Source organism: Chiloscyllium punctatum, chromosome 8 (assembly GCF_047496795.1).
Source record: "Chiloscyllium punctatum isolate Juve2018m chromosome 8, sChiPun1.3, whole genome shotgun sequence".
In the NCBI taxonomy this organism is placed as follows: Eukaryota; Metazoa; Chordata; class Chondrichthyes; order Orectolobiformes; family Hemiscylliidae; genus Chiloscyllium; species Chiloscyllium punctatum.
Window position 1 is genome coordinate 55,078,581 of NC_092746.1, and position 19,687 is coordinate 55,098,267.

The 19,687-nt window shown below is 39.9% G+C and overlaps 1 protein-coding gene across 1 annotated transcript in view; it reads left to right on the plus strand.

The window, feature by feature from the left end:
* Nucleotides 1-19,687, plus strand: part of LOC140480574 (ATP-binding cassette sub-family A member 13-like) — a 282,456-nt gene that overhangs the window by 69,217 nt on the left and 193,552 nt on the right. The window contains exons 10-11 of the mRNA XM_072575601.1: nt 4,683-4,864; nt 7,015-7,145. Coding sequence (XP_072431702.1) covers nt 4,683-4,864; nt 7,015-7,145 — 313 coding nt within the window. The remainder of the gene's footprint in view (nt 1-4,682; nt 4,865-7,014; nt 7,146-19,687) is intronic.

Genomic DNA, 19,687 nt, shown 5'->3' on the forward strand with positions numbered 1-19,687 from the left:
ATACTACGACAACGGATGAATGGATATCACACAACATTCACCAGGCAGAGGTATTTCCTCTAAGTCAGGGGAACACTTCAGCAGTCAGGGACATTCGGCCTTGGATCTTCGGGTGTCCATCCTCAAAAGCAGACTTCTGGATACGCAGCAACACAGAGTGGCCGAACAGTAGCTGATAGCCAAGTTTGGAACCCATGAGGTGGCCTCACCTGGAACTCTGGGTTCATGTCACACTCACTGTACACTCTCTCAAATGCACACATACTCTTACATACTCACACACTCATGTAGATCCTCTTTCATACATACGCTGTCTCTCAGACACACACACATACACGCCCCACATTCTCACCCACGCACACACTCTCTCACAGGCTTATACTCTGTCACACTCACGCACACACTCCACCAAGCATGCACATGCAAACACACACTCAAGAGAAAGTAAGGACTGAGGATGCTGGAGATCAGAGTCGAAGAGTGTGATGCTGGAAAAGCACAGCTGGTCAGGCAGCATCCGAGGAGCAGGAAAATCGACATTTCAGGCATAAGCCCTTCATCAGGAATTTCGTGATGAAGGGCTTATGCTGGAAACATTAATTCTTCTGCTCCTCAGATGCTGTCTGATCAGCTGTGCTTTTCCAGCACCACACTCTTTGATACTTCTTCATGCACACTCACACTCATGTGCACATACTCACACTCTCTCTCTCCCTCACTGTCTCTCTCACACACACACATGTCAATGGGATGAATTTACACTTGAAGAATTATATTTTCAGATACATTCTGTTTTTGCTCAGTGTCTTCAGGGAACTTGCAGGCAGTCAATGCAGGCAATCAATCTATATAACATTTTATAAATTCCTACTTTAGAAATAGAACCAGTCTGATTTAAGATTGGAGTACAGACAGACTCTAACCTAACACCTTTAATACATTGTCTGAGCTGAGATGTCACTTTTTTATATAAAACCTTCAGTTATCTCAAGAATGTGATTTAAAAGAAGTCCTGGGATTTACATATTAATGAGATGAAATCTGCAACCCATTCTAAAAGATGAAAGACTTAACAGCAATCTAGGTTTGTTCAATATATCATTTCAGCTGTATGACACTGTAATCTTTTGCTATAAATTCTGTGTCTTACGACCCTGCCCCACTAGTTACCTGTTGAAAGAGCAGTGTTCAGAAAGCTAGTATTTCCAAATAAACTTGTTGGACTATAACCGGGTGTTTGCAAGTTTTAACATAACAGAACATTAACAACTTTCAGGCTAGTTGCTTGTCGATTTCTACTGGCTTCAGCTGAGAGGGTAGAAGTGTGTTATGTATTTTCTGCCACTTATTGACTTTAATAAAGTTTACAAGAATTGATTTGATGTAGTAAAAGTCTTACTTCTGACTGCACAGAGTCTGCTTGCAATGTTATAGGGACAATAGGCAGAGGCAAGACCAAGGACAGCAATCTGTTTAAAGAGGTTGGCAATAGGGAGCAGGAGGAAGAATGGCTCTGATCAGGAGGCCATATACACCCAGTGTCTTCAGGGAACAATTTTCAGCAAGGAACTGTTTGAGATGTTTGCATTTCACAGTGGAGTGCTCTTGAAAATCTGTAACATCCTGCATACAGACCTGTGGTCTCAGAGCAGAGTACAGAGGAATCTCGATTATCCGAAGGGCATGGGCAGGCAGTACAGAGGAATCTCGATTATCCGGCATTCAATTATCCGAATATTGGATTATCCGGCAAGATTGCAAGGTCCCGATGCTCAGTTAAACTATGTTATCCGGCATTCGATTATCCGGAATTCGATTAACCGAACAAAATAGTGCCCAGGCCCTTTGGATAATTGAGGGTCTTCTGTATTTTGTTCGGTTAATCAAATTCCACATAATTGAATGCCAGATAACATAGTTTAGCCAAAAATTGGCACCTTGCGATCTTGCCGGATAATCCGATATTTGAATAATTGAATATCGGATAATCAAGGTTCCTCTGTGATTGTCAGTCATTGTTAGTTACTATAAAAGTAGCAATGAACTTGCAACTTATTGCTTTGTGCTCCTTCTAAACAAGAGCAGGCAACATGTCCAACATCCGACTGTTCCCTTTCCACTACTGGTAAGGAAGTCACTGAGGCTCTGTATGCAAAACAAAGCGAGCATGTTACATTTTTTCATTCTATAGAGACAAGCAGGATACACGTCGTGCCTTGCCAAAACAGTGACTTCCCATCATGCAGGGTCAGAGATGTATCAAAACTGCAAAGTGTTTGATTCTCTCAGTTTCCAGCTGGTGTGGGACCATACACGATCCATCATGCAGGTCATTGTCTAATACCATGTCAGAAGTCATGATGCCTTTATCCATTGTCCCCTCACCATGTGAAAGCAATAGTCTCTAGTAGATGGCAAGGGCTATTTGCTGGATGAAAAATGTGTTGCTGGAAAAGCGCAGCAGGTCAGGCAGGATCCAAGGAGCAGGAGAATCGATGTTCTTCCTGAAGAAGGGCTTATGCCAGAAATGTCGATTCTCCTGCTCCTTGGATGCTGCCTGACCTACTGCGCTTTTCTAGCAACACATTTTTCATCTCTGATCTCCAGCATCTGCAGTCCTCACTTTCTGCTATTTGCTGGATGCCTGGCTCATGATTCTGATGCTCTAGCCATACACATGTGGGAAACACACATGCAATGTGTACAGTGATCAAGCAAACCATTGTGGTGCCTAAGCAATGCTTCCACCAACACTTCAGTATTTTTAGGAGAAAGTGAGGACTGCAGATGCTGGAGTACCAGAGTTGAAAAGTGTAGTGCTGGAAAAACACAGCAGGCCAGGCGGCATCCGAGGAATGTCGATTCTTCTGCTCCTTGGATGCTGCCTGGCCTGCTGTGTTTTTCTAGAACCACATTCTTCAACTTCAGTATTTTTGCCTGCTTTGGAGAGGTTTTGCAATTTACAAATTTTTCTGAACTTTGCCATCATGTGGACATGGTCTTTGCCACCAGGTTTGTGGCAGACAACTAAGAAGGAAGAGAAAAATAAAGATAAGGTGGAGGATTGGGAAGATGTTATCAACACAGCTCCTCTCTGCTGAAACATCATAATTGGCACTACTCTATGATTCAATAGCAGTTCCCTATTTTTCCTTCCCTGAATGAACATCACAGTTTCTTCTTAGTCACAACACTAAACTAAAACATTTACCACAAAACAAACATTCCAAACCAACTTTGTCATTTATATCATCAAATATTCTATGCAAACTTAACTAATTGCCTTTGAGCATTCCTTTATTATTTTTACACAGATTACATAAAGGCACTATATGTTTAAGATAGCTAGATCTCATGACAACATATGATGCTGTAGTATAAGTGGTCTCTGTCTTGCAGTCAGTCAGTCACAAAAATGCTGGAGAAACTCAACAGGTCTGGCAACAACTGTGGAGAGGAATAAGAACTAAGAAATTCTTTGATGACCAAACAATTATTAAAAGAAAGTCAAGCAACAAATTTAGAAACAGCTAAAACTGCCAAAATGAAATAATTTATTAACATGTTGAAAAAAATACAAAGATAAAGATCACTTTGATTATTTTATGATTGGCATCAATGAAAATGGGCCTTAATTGGAATAAAATGTAACACTATTATTCATGAGCCATATCTGATTGATCATGTTGCAAAAGCATATGATGCTTAAGTTATAATACAGGAAGTAAAGCAACATTTTTTTAGCAATGTTCATTGCAAAGCACAGCAGAGAATTCAGTTATTCATTTTAAGTACTTAAAATATTTGTTTTGTGATCTCTACCATTGGCTGAAAGTTATACACTTCATTGATTTTGTTCACAGTATTTTAAAAGTTTTTATGAACCAGAAAATGAACAGATCTTCACCCAGTTCTCTGTAGTTTAGGTTTACACAATATTGTTATAAGTGGCAAATGAAACGATTTGCCATCTTGACCTGGTCTGGCCTACATGTGATTCTAGACCTACAGAAATGTGATTGACTCTTAACTGGGATGAGCAACAAATATTGTCCCATCCAGTGATGCTCTCTTTCCCATCAATGCTTTGCTCCAACACAGGAATGCTATTCTCTATGACTTAATGGTTCTGATATACATTCTGATATACATATGACAGAATTTTTCATAGTTCAGCCTATTAACAATGAGCTCATGAAATGCTGAGGTATTTATACCAATATCTGGAATAGTGTTACAATGTAAGTGCATAAATGGTCTCCATGTCACATTTTCAGAAGAGGTGCTAACTGAGATTGTGTGAATGATATAAAGAATCAGCAACAATAATCATATTAACAACAACAAAACAATAATATTTAATATATTATAAATGAAGGACCATTTCAGTTCCCAACTTTTCCTCGAACCTCGTGTGTAAATAAGGACCTCTGCGTAAACTTAAAATGAATGACTGGATTCTCTGCTTTATAATGAACATAGCTCAAAAATGTTGCTTTACATACAATATTGTAAGCAGAATCACCTTGGGCTTCAAACAAAAAGATGTTTAATCAATACTAAAATTAATCCTCAGATTATATGATGATAATGAGACTGTATTCCTAAAGAGCAGGGAAACTATTCTATTGCCTGTTTTGACTCACTCTGTTATTTTGTCTTTTTCACATAAACGTTTTAAGGCTTTTAATGTTTGGCGTAGGAGTGGATTTCCTGAGTACTTGGTGACCAAGTTTGATCAAATGTCTGCAGCTATAATGAAACTTTCAACAGACAACCGGGATTTCAAAACAGCTTCTCCAGCGCAACAGACTATTTATCTGCTTAGTGACTTTTTTCACCACGTGGTGGACCCATCAGGAGAGTGAGTCCGTTATTTTATTGTTTCCGTGCAACATGTAGGCCTGTTAACAAAAATGCGGATAATGTTTCTTGTGATATCAAGGGGATAATTAATTGAGCAGGTTGGAGGTGAGGCAACATCATATGCATTTTTCCACAACAATGTAGATGAATGATCCATTGAAACTATGAAGAAACAGTATAAAGATTCCTATAAAATCATAGTGGATTATTGGCTGTGAAAATAAATGGTGTACTTTTATATTACTTGAAATTGTTAGTATACTGATGTGTAGTAAAATATTTAGCCTACTAATACTTAACTTGCTGTTAAAGGTTAGGTCTGGTATTTTGTCTTAGAAGTAGTTAAAGTAGCATCCTAAAACAAATAAATTGCCAAGATTGTGGGATATTGGAGTCATGTGTGGCTACTGTCTTCATCTCTGAGTTGACCAATTTTAGTAATGCATTGAGAAGCAATACAAATTTATGATCCAAATCTTATCCCTGTTAATGAGCAAAATAGGCAAAAGATAGGATTGGGATTTAGATCTGATGTTTCCTCAGTTGAAAAGACCACTTGCACACACCTGTTCAGGCTCACACATTATAATAATCTAGATGAGTTAATGGAGGGCAAGTGCTGGCCATGGAATTGTAGTTATTTAATGGTTTTATGAGAAGAGGAAGAGAAGAAAACCAGAGAAAAGATTGGCTAGGATTGCAGCAAGTTGAGAGGAGGTGAGGGTGGCAAAGATAGAGTGTGAGGAAACACAGCAGCTATTAGAGAATTAATGCCCATTATTATTTCTTAATAAATGATGAGCAGGCTGCTGAGTTTGGTGCCTGCCTATCTACTGTTTTTAGGAAATGGTTTGGGAGTGGACAGTAAGCTGAACAAATCACTCATCATAGTTTACATGTCTCTCCTGTTGAAAACATGCTTGACAATGGTCTAAATATCTTCCCTCTCCCACCGATCCCAGGACCAGTCCTCTGAATCAGATCCACCCTTTTGACCTGACCTACCTGTCCATCTTCCTTTCAACTTATTCGCTCTACACTTCCAACAACCTATTACTATCACCTCCTACCTTTGCCCACCTATTGCCATCCTACTTACCTTACTCCTAGCAGCCTCCTCCCATTTATCTCTCAGCCCCCTTCCCAGTCCTGAAGAAGGATCCTCTCTGAAACGTCAACTCTCTTGCTCCTTGGATGTTGCTTGACGTGCTGTACTTTTTCTAGCGCCATGCCTTTTCAACCACAAGGGGCTAAAAAGTCCAGAAAGAGGGGTATTTGGCCTACCATGTGTGCAACAACAATTGAGTGCAACTGAAATCATAATATGCCTCCGCCTTTCCCTTGAGTCCTAAAATTCTTTTCTTGTTAGATACTTACTCAAATCTCTGTGAACATCATGATTAAATCTATCTCCACCATCCTCTTAGATAACATGTTTCCAAATTCTAACTATTTGCTGAGTAAAATGTAAATTTTAAAATTTGATTTGTACCTCCAGAATAACTTCAGAATTGACACACACATCTCAAGGAATTAGCTAAATATGTGTGAGGTATAGTGTTGTGAATGCATAACAATTGGGAATGATGTCCCATTGTTATAGCAACAAGAGCTGACACTTGGGCACTGTGCATACTTTTAGCACAATAGCTGATCTTACATTCTCACAGCATATGAAGGAAAGAGATGTATGACCAGACAGTAGCAGATTTTAAAGCTTGCTTTAATATACACTAATGCTAAGAAGTAGAAGAATATCCCTGTTACTGAACCAGAAGTGGGTGTGAGTCCAATACCAGAACTTGATATTCCAGAAAGGTTTATTATACAGCAAACTAGTTTTTCATTGACCTTCAATCATTCCAATACATGCTAGTGGCAGGCGGTAAGAGTGGTAGAGATTTCTGCACAGCCATATAAGGGGATGAAAGTTTGAACCTGTGCCATCATTATCTGATCTACAACATGCATGTAAAAGGTGCCTGTTGTCACAGCAACTTGGACTGATTGAATGATCTGTCAACATAACATCTATGTTGGGTATATGTGTTTTCACTAAACTTTTGTCACTGACACAAAACATAACACACAGGTATTCATATTGATGTTCCATCTAAGAAGAGCTTAATGCTGTATTTATATTTGCAGATCACAAAAGTACCTCGAAAGGTTCCAGGAAAAGCTGCAGTCTTTGCAACAGTGGCCTCAAATCAAATACATGCTTATGGTAGACGCGTCATTCCGAAACCTTACTATTGCAAAATGGAATGCTGATCGAGGTAGGAGGATTGAGAGAATTCTGAACATTGAAACAGGTGGCTTTCCTGAACACTTCTGGGATTTAAACTGGCTATTGACAAAACTAATCAGATGATACACCATTACATTGAGTAAAATAGGAAGCAGTGAACACTTATGAATCCATCAAATTAATTGACAGGTTCAAATAGTATCACAACCAATGAATGTTTTATAACCAGTACCAGAACCTTGAGATTAGATTATAATTTTGAATTACTCTATCATTTTTGCTATGAGTTTTTGTGTGTTTTGTGTGCACTTTACAGTTAAGGTTTTGTAATACTCTGTCATACTATCACACAATTGAATTTTAACAACTTTATAGAATTCACACTCATTGCAATATCTTTATGTCAAAGAGAGTCATTCTCATCTCCCCTCTAGAAATCAATTTCTTTTGCTGCAAGGCTACAATGAGGCCAAGAACTATTTAATCCTGGTGGCGTTCAAACTAGTATCAGTATGTAGGTGCTGCTTATTATCACTTCCAATAATACCTTCCATCACTTTGCTAATGATTAATGGAATACTAATTGACCAGTTTGGATCAGTCCTGCTGTGAACAGGTTAGACCTCCATTTTTTAATACAAACAAAACACTGTGGATTCTGGAATTTGGAAACAAACAAAAAAATATTAGAGAAACTAAGCAGATTAGGTAGCATCTGTGGAGAAAGTTAAAATTTTGAGTGCACAATGAATCTCTTTCAGAATCTGAAGAATGATGATTATAACTTGGCGAAACCTCGTCTTGAGTTTGAAGAGAAGTGTGAATATAAGAATAGTACATTAAAGTGAATAAAAGTAGGTACTTATTGGTGGATGAAGGCAGAGCACGGTCAGTTGAGGTGAGACATCAGTTTAAAAAGTAGGACAGTAGAGATGCAAGGCAGACATTTAAGGAGATATTTAATAACTCTCAGCAAAGGTTTTTTCCAGTGAGAAAGAGAAGCTTTTTCAGAAGGGTGCATCATCCATGACTAAATAAGGATAATAGGAAATCAAAAGAAACATTATACATAGTCACCTAAGCTTTATTAATACTGCAATAAAGTACAAGAAGGTCATAGGGCTAAAGATATCGTTTGATATGGGGAGAAAGCAAGAACAGGGTTTTGAGTTGGATGATCAGTGAGGATCACATTGAAGGCACAAAGGGGCAAATGGCCTAACCCTTTCCTCTTTTCTGTGTTTCTCTGGAGATAGTTCAGAGGAGGATTGCTAGATTGATGCCTGGAACTAGCAGATTTGTCTCATGAGCTTAGATTGGACAGGCTGGGCATTTTCCATTTGAGTAAAGCAGAGGAGTGGTGATTTGATTGAAGCATGTAAGATCCTGACAGGTTTTAACAGATAGATACAGAAAGGGTGTTTTCTCTTGTGGGTCATTTTAGGACTAGAGAGCTTTATATTAAAATTAGGTACTACCCATTCAGGGCAGAGATGGGAAGACATTTGTTCTCTCAGAGGGGCATACGACTTTGGTACTCTTTGCCTCAGAAAGCAGTGGAGCTGGGATTATTAACATTTTTTAAGACAATGATTGATAGATTCTTGTTAGGTGGTAGGATCAAAGTAGGTAGATGGGAATATTGAATTTTGAAACACAAAAAGATCAGCTATGACCTTATTGTAAGTAGACCAGACTCAAGATGCTGATTGGTATATTTCTGCTCCTCTGCTTTTATGAGCTATTTCATCATCGGTATGAGTCTTGGGAATGAGTCTGAGAGAAACTTCTCTATGCCAACTTCATCAACTGTCTCTTTAAACAGTATGTTTCATTTCATGAGTTTACCGTTGCTGACTTTAATTGGATGAGAAACTGGGTCGTAAAATGGTCATGAGATGATTGAATTAAAAGATACTTGATGGACTTGCAGTCTTTTACCTCCAGGTTTGCTTTCTGCTTTTGAATCTGATACCAACTGCCCCTCATGATTTTATAAACCTCTATAAAATCACCCCTCAGCTTCCAACGGTCCAGGGAAAACAGCCCCAGCCTATTCAGCCTCTCCCTGTAGCTCAAACCCTCCAAAGTATCTACACCAAAGTATCTATACTTAAAATTCAATATATTAATTCTGCACAGCTTCTACACTTTATATATTAATTTTATTTTGCTCCGAAGCCACAGCAGTGTTTCTTTTCAAATCCCAGACAAAGCAGTATGTTTGTGATGCTTCAAATGGTGCAGTGAATACAATATATACATTTCTGGTTTTTCATATGGATCTTCTTTTATTTCAACGATACTTAGTGGAATAAAGTTCCATGAACTTATAATGTAGCACCATAAATTAAAACTCAGTTTGTACAAACTGCCCAGAAATGATTTCAGAATGTGTTAAGGTTATTAGATTTTACAGCCTGCTAATATGGCAGTTAAATGTTTAAAGTGACTAGATAGTGCAGTGGTCTAGACATTGGCCTTTTATCTTTAGAATCTGACTCAGACAGTTTAAATGCCTGCTGGCAGTGAGAGTCCTCTGTTAAATTAATTTGCGGATATTCAATCCAATGCATACGGGCCTAGAGCAAAAAGCTACACTGAATTCACCATCAGTTAGTGATGCCTTTCAGAAGGACGGTTAGAGTGAGAGCTATGAAAGAACAGTATCTTAGTTCTTCTTCATCAAGCAGCGTTTCAAAAGCTAGTGCTTCTAAATAAACCTGTTGGACCATAACCTAGTGTTGTGTGATTTTAAACTTTGTCCACTCAGTTCACCACTAACTCCCCCAAATCACTAGTTCACTTGGATTGGGCTGCTGAGGTTGTGAATAAGGTTTTGTTGTTGGAACAGAATAAGACAGCTTTATCATATATTTAACTGATAATCCTTGATAATGAGCTGGTTTCAATCTCTGGTGCTATTATTCATTTCTATGGCAAGTGCATGGAGAAAAGATAAAAGATGATGCAATGACTTAGATCTTTTCTGTCTGAGCTGATCTCTTTCTTTGCATTCATCCAACATGTTTGCAAATGAACAATTATTGTTTAGAATAAAATAGCTTTATTTAAAAGGGGCTATGCCTGTTCAAGTGGTTAGCAGCCAGGATTTTTGGTTGCTGATTTCATCCAACTTACTTTTCTTATTAAAAATGTCAAATAATCATTACAGTTTTCAATTTTTTTAACAATGTGATGAAACTCATGAAAGAGCAGAGCCAATTCTGACAGAAGACTTGTACCAGATATGAAAAATAATGAAACATAAAGCTTTGCAATGAAATTAACATTCTCAACTTATTGAGAATTTTTTTGGTGAATCAAAGATGCTACTGAATTTGACAAATATAGAAGATGGCAGAAACTTGTAAACATTTCAGTTGAGATTAAATTGAACCTAAAGACCCTCCATATAGTGGTTTTTCTCTGGACTTGATTCATAAACATTTTAGGTATCTTAACAATTCGACAAAAAGTTGGAAGCAATTTTTCCTTCAAAACAAGAATTATTTTTCAGACTGCAATAGCTCTATAAATTGCAAATTTGTGACTTAAGTAATGTAAATACACATGAATCTTTTTCAGAAGAGTAATTTTTTTGATGCAAGTACAGTAAACAGTTCTTAGTATCTTATTAATGTGAAATTGTTTAGTTTGATTCAAAGTCAGAAAAACTTTAGGATTTAAAATTGGGTTTGCAGGATAAAATATTTAGTGTTTAACTGGTACAATTTTCTTTCAAGTCTACATTTTTGGAGCCCATTGGGGGAACTTTTAATCTGCAAAGAAATGTGGGTTAGGGCTGGTGTGATGCTAATATTTTAAGAAGTTTCAAACCCAATCGCAATCCCAATCAGTCTGCAGCACACTAGGTTCTGGTTTAGTGGAGGCTTTGGGGAGATGGGGATGGGGTGTTTGTTGGAGGAGGGGTGTGATAGTTAAACAATTTGCTGCTCATTTTAAATGTATTTTTGCGTTTAACACATGGGACCCCAGAATTTCTGACCTTCAGGATAGTGAAGAAGTAAAGTTGGATGAAAATTGTGAAATTTATGAGGTAATTGCCTTTAGTGCAAGCCTTGTCAGTCAGAAGGGGTTCATGCACAACAACCTTTACATAATTAATCACCACTGTCAATCAACTACTATCCCTCCACAATGTCCATTCCTCCCAAATATCATCCTCCTGATGATGACATGTCCACATCCCCATGACTTCCAAACTTACACCATGTCTTATTCTTGACCAACCTCTCCTGTGATCTCCAAACTTTCTTTCAAACTAGGATGTTAGGTTGATACCACCCTGTACAATGCCTGACACTCTGCAATGTTTGACTCACTTTCTGACACCTCAAAGCCCACGTACATTTTAAAAGGCACAAGTCAGGAGTGTAATGAAATACTCTCCTCTTGCCTGGATGAATGCAGCTTCAACAATACTTGACAATCTCAACATAAAACAGGACAAGCAGACCACTTGATACACAGCACATTCAACATCTTCAACATCACTCCTTCCATAAACAATGCACAATAGCTGAAGCATCTACCATCTACAAGATGCACTACAACAATGCACCTGGGCTTCTTTGGACAACAACTTCCAAAAGCATGATCTCTAAAACATCAAAGGACAAAGGCAGCAGATGCATGGGAACTCCTCCATGTGCAAGATTCCCTGCAAGCCTATTGCCAACCTGACTTGGAATGATATCACAGTTCCTTCACTGATGTTGGTTCAAAATCCTGGAACTCTATCCTAATATATCCCCATCTCTCCCATTTTGCAATGTTTCAGGTTAGCAACCTTTGCAAAGGCAATCAGGATTGGGCAATAAGTGCTGGCCATAGAGAGTCATAGAATCACAGAGATGTACAGCATGGAAACAGAACTTTTGGTCCAACTTGTCCATGCCGACTAGATATCCTAAATTATTCTAGTCCCTCTTGCCAGTATTTGGCCCCTCTCAACCCTTCCTATTCATATACCCATCCACATACCTTTTAAATGTTATAATTGTACCAGCCTCCACCACTTCTTCTGGCAGCTCATTCCATACATGTGCCACCCTCTGCGTGAAAATGTTGCCTCTTAGGTCCCTTTCAAAACTTTCCCCTCTCACCTTAAACCTATATCTCTAATTTTGGACTCCCAAACCCCAGGGAAAAGATCTTGTTTATTTACCCTATCCATGCCCTTCATGATTTTATAAACCTCTATAACGTCACTCCTCAGCCTCTGACGCTCCAGGGAAAATAGCCCCAGCCTATGCCAGGGCGGCACGGTGGCTCAGTGGTTATCACTGTTGCCTCACGTCCCAGGTTCAATTCCAGTCTCAGATAACTGTCTGTGTGGAGTTTGCACATTCTCTCCATGTCTGTGTAGGTTTCCTCTGGGTGCTCCGGTTTCCGCCCACATTCCAAAGATGTGCGGGTCAGGTGATTTGGCCATGGTAAATTGCCCATAGTGTTAGGTGCATTAGTCAGAGGGAAACTGGTCTGGGTGGATTACTCTTCAGAGGGTCAGTGTGGACTAGTTGGGCCAAAGGGCCAGTTTCCACACTGTAGTGAATCTAATCTCTTTAGCCTCTTCCTAAAGCTCAAACCATCCAACTCTGGCAACATCCTTGCAAATCTTTTCTGAATCCTTTCAAGTTTCACAACATCTTCCAATAGCAAGGAGACCAGAACTGGAAACAAATTTCCAAAAGTGACCTAACCAATGTCCTGTACAACCGTAATAAGACTTCCCAACTTTCATATTCAACGTATTGACTAATAAAGGCATGCATACCAAATGCCTTCATCACTATCCTGTCTACCTGTGACTCCACTTTCAAGGAACTATGAACCTGCACTCCAAGGTCTGTTTGTTCAGCAACGCTCCCCATTTATTCACTATGAAGTGTATAAATCCTGCCCTGATTTGCCTTTCCAAAGTGGAGCACACATTTATCTAAATTAAACTCCATTTGTCATTCCTCGGCCCATTGACCCATCTGATCAAGATCCCACGCTACACCTCCAATTTTGGTGTAATTTGGAAACTTCCTAACCATACCTCCTATGTTCACATCCAAATCATTTATATAAATGACGAAAACTGTGGGCCCAGCATCGAGCCTTGTGGCACTCCACTGGTCACAGGCCTCCAGTCTGAAAAGCAACCCTCCACTACTATCCTCTGTCTTCTACCTTTGAGCCCGTTCTGTCTCCAAATGGCTAATTCTCCCTATATTCCATGTGTTCTAACCTTGCTAACCAACCTACCATGATGAACTTGTTAAATGCCTTACTGAAGTCCATACAAATGATGTCCTCTGCTCTGCCCTCATCAATCCTCTTTGTTACTTCTTCAAAATGCACAAACACATGTCGACTATGTCTAATCAGTCCTTGCCTTTCCAAATACATGTAAATCCTGTCCCTTAAGATTCCCTCCAATAACTTGCCCACTATAGATGTCAGGCTCACTGGTCTATAGTTCCCTAGCTTTTCCTTTCCATCTTTCTTAAATAGTGGCACCACGTTAGCAACCTCCAGTTTTCTGGCACCTCAACTGTGGCAATCAATGGTACAGATATTTCAGCGAGGGGCCCAGCAATCACTTCCCTAGCTTCCCACCGAGTTCTAGGGCTATCCATGTCCCAGGGATTTATCCACCTTTGTGCGTTTTATGATGTTCAACACCTCCTCCTCTGTAATATGGACATTTTTCAAGATGTTGCTATTTATTTTCCCACGTTCTATATCTTCCATGTCCTTCTCCACAGGAAACACTGATTCAAAATACTCATTTAGTATCTCCCCCATCGCCTGCAGTTCCACACATAGGCCACCTTGCCGACCTTTAAGGGGCCCTGTTCTCTCCCTAGTTACCCTTTTGTCCTTAATGTATTTTAAAGTCCATTTGGATTCTCCTTAATCTTTAATTTCTCTTGTCATCCAGCATTCCCTACACCTACCAGCGTTGCCCTTCACCTTAACAAGGGCATACTGGCTCTGGACTCTCATTATCTCATTTTTGAAGGCTTCCCATTTTCCCAGTCACATGTTTCGAAACATGCCCTGAGTTCATCTGCCTTACCGGTTAGGCCTCTTGCATTGAAATACATGCAGTTTCATTTATCAGTGTTACCTCGATCTCAGCATTGTTCCTGCCTGCCGTGTGTGTTTGAGTTGCTCCTTTTCCCAACTGTACCAGTCTCAGATTAATCGCTTTCCTCACTATCTCCCCACGTTACCCCCCTCCCCCCAAAATTCATTACTAGTTTAAATCCTCCCGAGCAAACATCCATGCCAATTTATTAGTCTCCTTTCAATTCGCTTCCAATCCATACTTCTTACACAGATCACTTCTATCCCAATGATCCAAAAATGTTGATCCTTCTCCTCTGAACCAGCTCCTCAGCCACACATTCATCTGCTCTATCCTTCTATTCCTACCCTCACTAACTCGTGTCACTGGGAATAATCCAGATATTACTACCCTTGAGGAGCTAATTTTTAAATTCCTGCCTAACTTCCGGAATTCTCTCCTCAGAATCTCATAATTTTCTCTTCTAATGTCCTTAGTTCTAATGTGTACAACAACCTCCTACTGTTCCCTCTCCCCTTTGAGAACATTATGTTCTGTTTTCTGGCACCAGCGAGGCAACACATCATGCTGATTTCTCACTGTCAGTTGCAAAAACATGTGTCTGTGCCTCTGACTAGAGAGTCCCCTATCACAGTCGATCACTTGGAACCTGACATTGTTACATTAGAGCCTGTCTTGAAACCAGAAACCTGGCTGTTTGTGCCCCATTCCCCTGAGAGTACATCATCCCCTGCATTTTCCAAAACATCATAATTGTTTGAGATGGGGATAGCCATAGGAGATCCGTGCACTACCTGTCTCCCTCTCCTACCTTTTCCTGGAGGTAACCCATCTACCTGATGGGATTTGCAGTGTTACACCATTCCTATAACCGCCATCCATCACACCCCATAGCTTCTGTAAATTCCTGATTGCCTCTAACTGCTGCTCCAACTGATCCATGCAATCCAATAGGATTTGCAACCAAACATACTTCCTGCAGCGATAATCATCAGAAATATGGAAACATTCCCTGATCTCCCACATCCGACAGGAAGAGTACATCACTCTACTAAAGGCCATCTTTGCACCTTAACAATGTTCAGACCCAGAAACAGCACAGGCTTACTGCTCTAAAACACACTGCTCCAGGCTAACTTAGTACCTGTATTTTATATTTTTAAAATTTAATCAAGGGACACATCTAGCTAGTTATGCTCACATCCTGTGTACAAATACAAAAAATCCACAAGATGTATCTTCATAGCCCTGACTGATTGGGTGGTGCCCTCTGATATAAGCCAGCCATTATGCTCTGTACAGTGGACTTGTTGACTGCATAAAGAAGCCTTGAGATGGATGAAGTGGAGGGACTGGCCAGTCTTCCTTGAAGGAAATACAGGAAGATAAAGTTGACACTCATGCGATAGAGACCCAAATTCTGCATTCCCAGACCTTATGCCAAACTGCAGGTTGACATGACCACAAGCATGCTACGGATTCAGCAACATACCAACTGCACCATTCCCATACATAGGATGTATGACTGTAAAATTCAATTTCCATCATAGGGAAAAATATCCAGCAAACACAATTATTTGATTAATCCCAGTTCCACTTGTGGACATGGAACATGAGGACACCCTCACCACCATCACCTACATAACAAAAAAGCATCTGCATAAGGCCATGGGCCCTTGAACCACCCCAGATCACGGTTCGGTTCTTACCTTTTCAGTTCACACCCCACGATCTATTAACGACATGAAGATTGATCAGTCATTAAATAATGTTATTCCTACAATATAAATCATATGAGAAAGTACTGTGACTCCTCCAGTGCAACTACTGGCATGGTGCCTTTTGTTGCTGCACACTCACATAAAGTGCTTCTCCTGTAGCTGTTGGTGAGGGAGAAGCCAATTACTCTATTGTACTTACATACTGGATTAGTGGTGCTGGAAGAGCACAGCAGTTCAGGCAGCATCCAACGAGCAGCGAAATCAACGTTTCGGGCAAAAGCCCTTCATCAGGAATAAAGGCAGTGAGCCTGAAGCATGGAGAGATAAGCTAGAGGAGGGTGGGGGTGGGGAGAGAGTAGCATAGAGTACAATGGGTGAGTGGGGGAGGAGATGAAGGTGATAGGTCAAGGAGGAGAGGGTGGAGTGGATAGGTGGAAAAGAAGATAGGCAGGTCGGACAAGTCAAGGAGACAGTAACTGAGCTGGAAGTTTGAAACTAGGATGAGGTGGGGGAAGGGGAAATGAGGAAGCTGTTGAAGTCCACATTGATGCCCTGGGGTTGAAGTGTTCCGAGGCGGAAGATGAGGCATTCTTCCTCCAGGCGTCTGGTGGTGAGGGAGCGGCGGTGAAGGAGGCCCAGGACCTCCATGTCCTCGGCAGAGTGGGAGGGGGAGTTGAAATGTTGGGCCACGGGGCGGTGTGGTTGATTGGTGCGGGTGTCTCGGAGATGTTCCCTAAAGCGCTCTGCTAGGAGGCGCCCAGTCTCCCCAATGTAGAGGAGACCACATCGGGAGCAACGGATACAATAAATGATATTGGTGGATGTGCAGGTGAAACTTTGATGGATGTGGAAGGCTCCTTTAGGGCCTTGTACTTACATCCTACTGAGATGCCTGTGACTTCCATTGTTGTTATGGAGGTGCCCTGTAAGGTGATAATCATTGTCACAGGACTTTGCATCAGGGGCCATTTCTCAGTCAGAGGGACTATAGTGGCAAGGAATGATGTTGGTACAGGTACCCCCGCTTTTCAAACGTTCGCTTTACACAATTTTTCTTTTACTAAAGACCTACATTAGGACCTGTTTTCTCGAATCCGAAGAGAATTTTCGCTTTTTACGAAAAATAGCAATACTTTTTTTTGAATAAAATCATGCACACTTCGCTTTACACCATTTTAGGCTTATGAAAGGTTTCCTGGGAATGGTCTACTTTCTGATAGCGGGCGCTACCTGTACCCCCAGTGCAATGACCCGTAGGCTCTTTGATAAGGAGTAATATTTTTGTGCTCTTCAGCGCTGAGGCACAGCTGACATCTACAGCTTGAATTGAGAGTACGACCAAAACACGGATACAATGGCAGTATTATGTCTTTTCTTTACATGCTAGATGCACTGATCCATCTCTAACTCAGACTGGTGCTGAACATAATTAAAAATTTGTCTACCTCAGCCTTGAATATACTTAACATTCTAACCTTAGCAACTCTCTGGGTGAAATAAGTCAACAAATTGACTGCCCTCTAATTTTTATTTAACAATGGCTTGAAAGATTATCAGGGCTAGCTGGGAATGTGGATTTAAGATTACAACCAGATAAGTTATTGACTGGTGAGCAGGCTCAATGGGCTGAACAGCCTACTTCTATATCTGATTCATATGTTTGTATGTTCTGGTGGCCAGGTTCTTTAGCCAGAATTGTAAAATGCATCTTTTGGTGTTTGTCTGACAACATGTCCTTTTATGAATTGATTAAATTAATGCTTACTTTCCTGAAATGATCTCAAGTTGTTGTTCAGAAAATGCATTAGGAATGTTTGTAAATGGATGATGAATTAAATGAACTAAATGATTGCCACTCCAACTCTTCCCCAAGTGAACCAAAATCAGATTATATGAAATCAAATCAAATCCTGGGTGTCAAATTAAATTTAAGTAGGTTTTTAATTATATAGTAGGCTGCAATTATACACAAATTGGCCAATGAGCAATTGTTGATACATGTTAAATAATAACATAGTTGCATGAATCATGGGACTGATTAGCAATAAGTCTTCTACTAAAGGCAAACTGTTCATACAAATATTTTGGCAATTTGTGTTGGTTGGGAGAGAAGGGAGCCGGAAGAATGCCATGCTATTTTTGGGACAGTCATAAACAAATAAGTGACAAGATAATTTATATTAGTGTCACTTACTTACCAAGTCAGGAAATGATTTGTATGGCATGAGTGATATTATAATGTGGGTCAAGAAAACAAGGTATGAATAATATCTCACAGGAAACTTTTGACAATTTTATTCACCACAACTGTGCACCAATCAGTCTTGTCTATCTGTTTCTATATGGTTGAATGGGTCAATCAATTTAATGCTATAACATGCAATAATACAAACAACTGGTATATGGTTCTGACTATAACGTGGTCCATGACTGGATGCCAAACTCTACCACATTACTGCTCACAACATTAGTACAGAAGTGAATGATTTTATGATGGAATTGCTGGATAAATGCACTGAATGATTCCCCTCACCAGCAACCAAAATTTTATAGTAAAAAAATAAGTTAAACTTTTTCACATGTACTTTTTTTAGCATCATTTCAGTGGAAATTAAAGTGCAATCAATCAGAGACAGTGTGGTTTTAAAAGTTTCAGAATTCAGCATACCTGGGGTAATGAATTCCAGAGATTCATGGCCATTTGAGAGATGTAATTTCTCCTTATCTGTTTTAAATCTGCTTCCCATTATCCTAAACTATGATCTCTCGCTTTAGATTGTCCCACAAGAGCAAGCATCCTCCCTACATCTTCTTTGTCAATACCTTTCAGCATATTCCTCAATTTAATCTCTCATTCTTCTAAATTCTAGAATATATAGGACTAAGCTGCTCAATCTCTCCTCATAAGGTAAGCTTCTTACCTGTGGAATCAATCTAGTGAATCCCCTCTGAACTGCCTTTAACGACACCAACTCTTCTCAAGTAAGGGGACCAAAACTGTATGGAATACTCCAGGTATGGCCTCTGCCATTTGATCATGGTTGATATGCTCCTCACCCCCATTTTCTTGCCTTCTCTCCATAATCCTTCAACCCATTACCAATTAAAGATCTGTCTAACTCCTCCTTAAATTTACTCACTGTCCCAGTATCCACCACACTTTGGGGTAGTGAATTACACAGATTTGCAACCCTTTGGGAGAAATAGATTCTCTCAACTCTGTTTTAAATTTTCTACCTCTTATCTTAAGACTACGACCTCTCACCCTAGAATGCCTCACAAGTGGAAGTATACACTCCATGTCTGTTTTATTGTACCTTTTATCATCTTGAATGCCTCAATTCGATCTCCCCTCATTCTTCTAAATTCCAGAATGTATATGCCTAAACTGTTCAAGCTCTCTTCATACGACAAACCCCTCATCACTGGGATCATCTAATAAACCTCCTCTGAACTGCCTCCAATGCCACTACACCTTTTGTCAAATAAGAGGACTAAAACTGTGCACAAAACTCCAGGTGGAATCTCACCAATACCATGTATAGTTACAACACTACTTCCTTATCTTTATATTCTTTAGCTAGAGGCTCATTCCATTCACTTTCTTTATTGTCTGCTGTACCTGCATGCTAGTTTTCTGCATGTACTCATGAATGAGTTCACCTAAATCCCTCCATACCGGAGCACCCCAAAGTCTCTCCCCATTAAGATAATAGGTCATCTTCCCATTCTTTTGACCCAAAT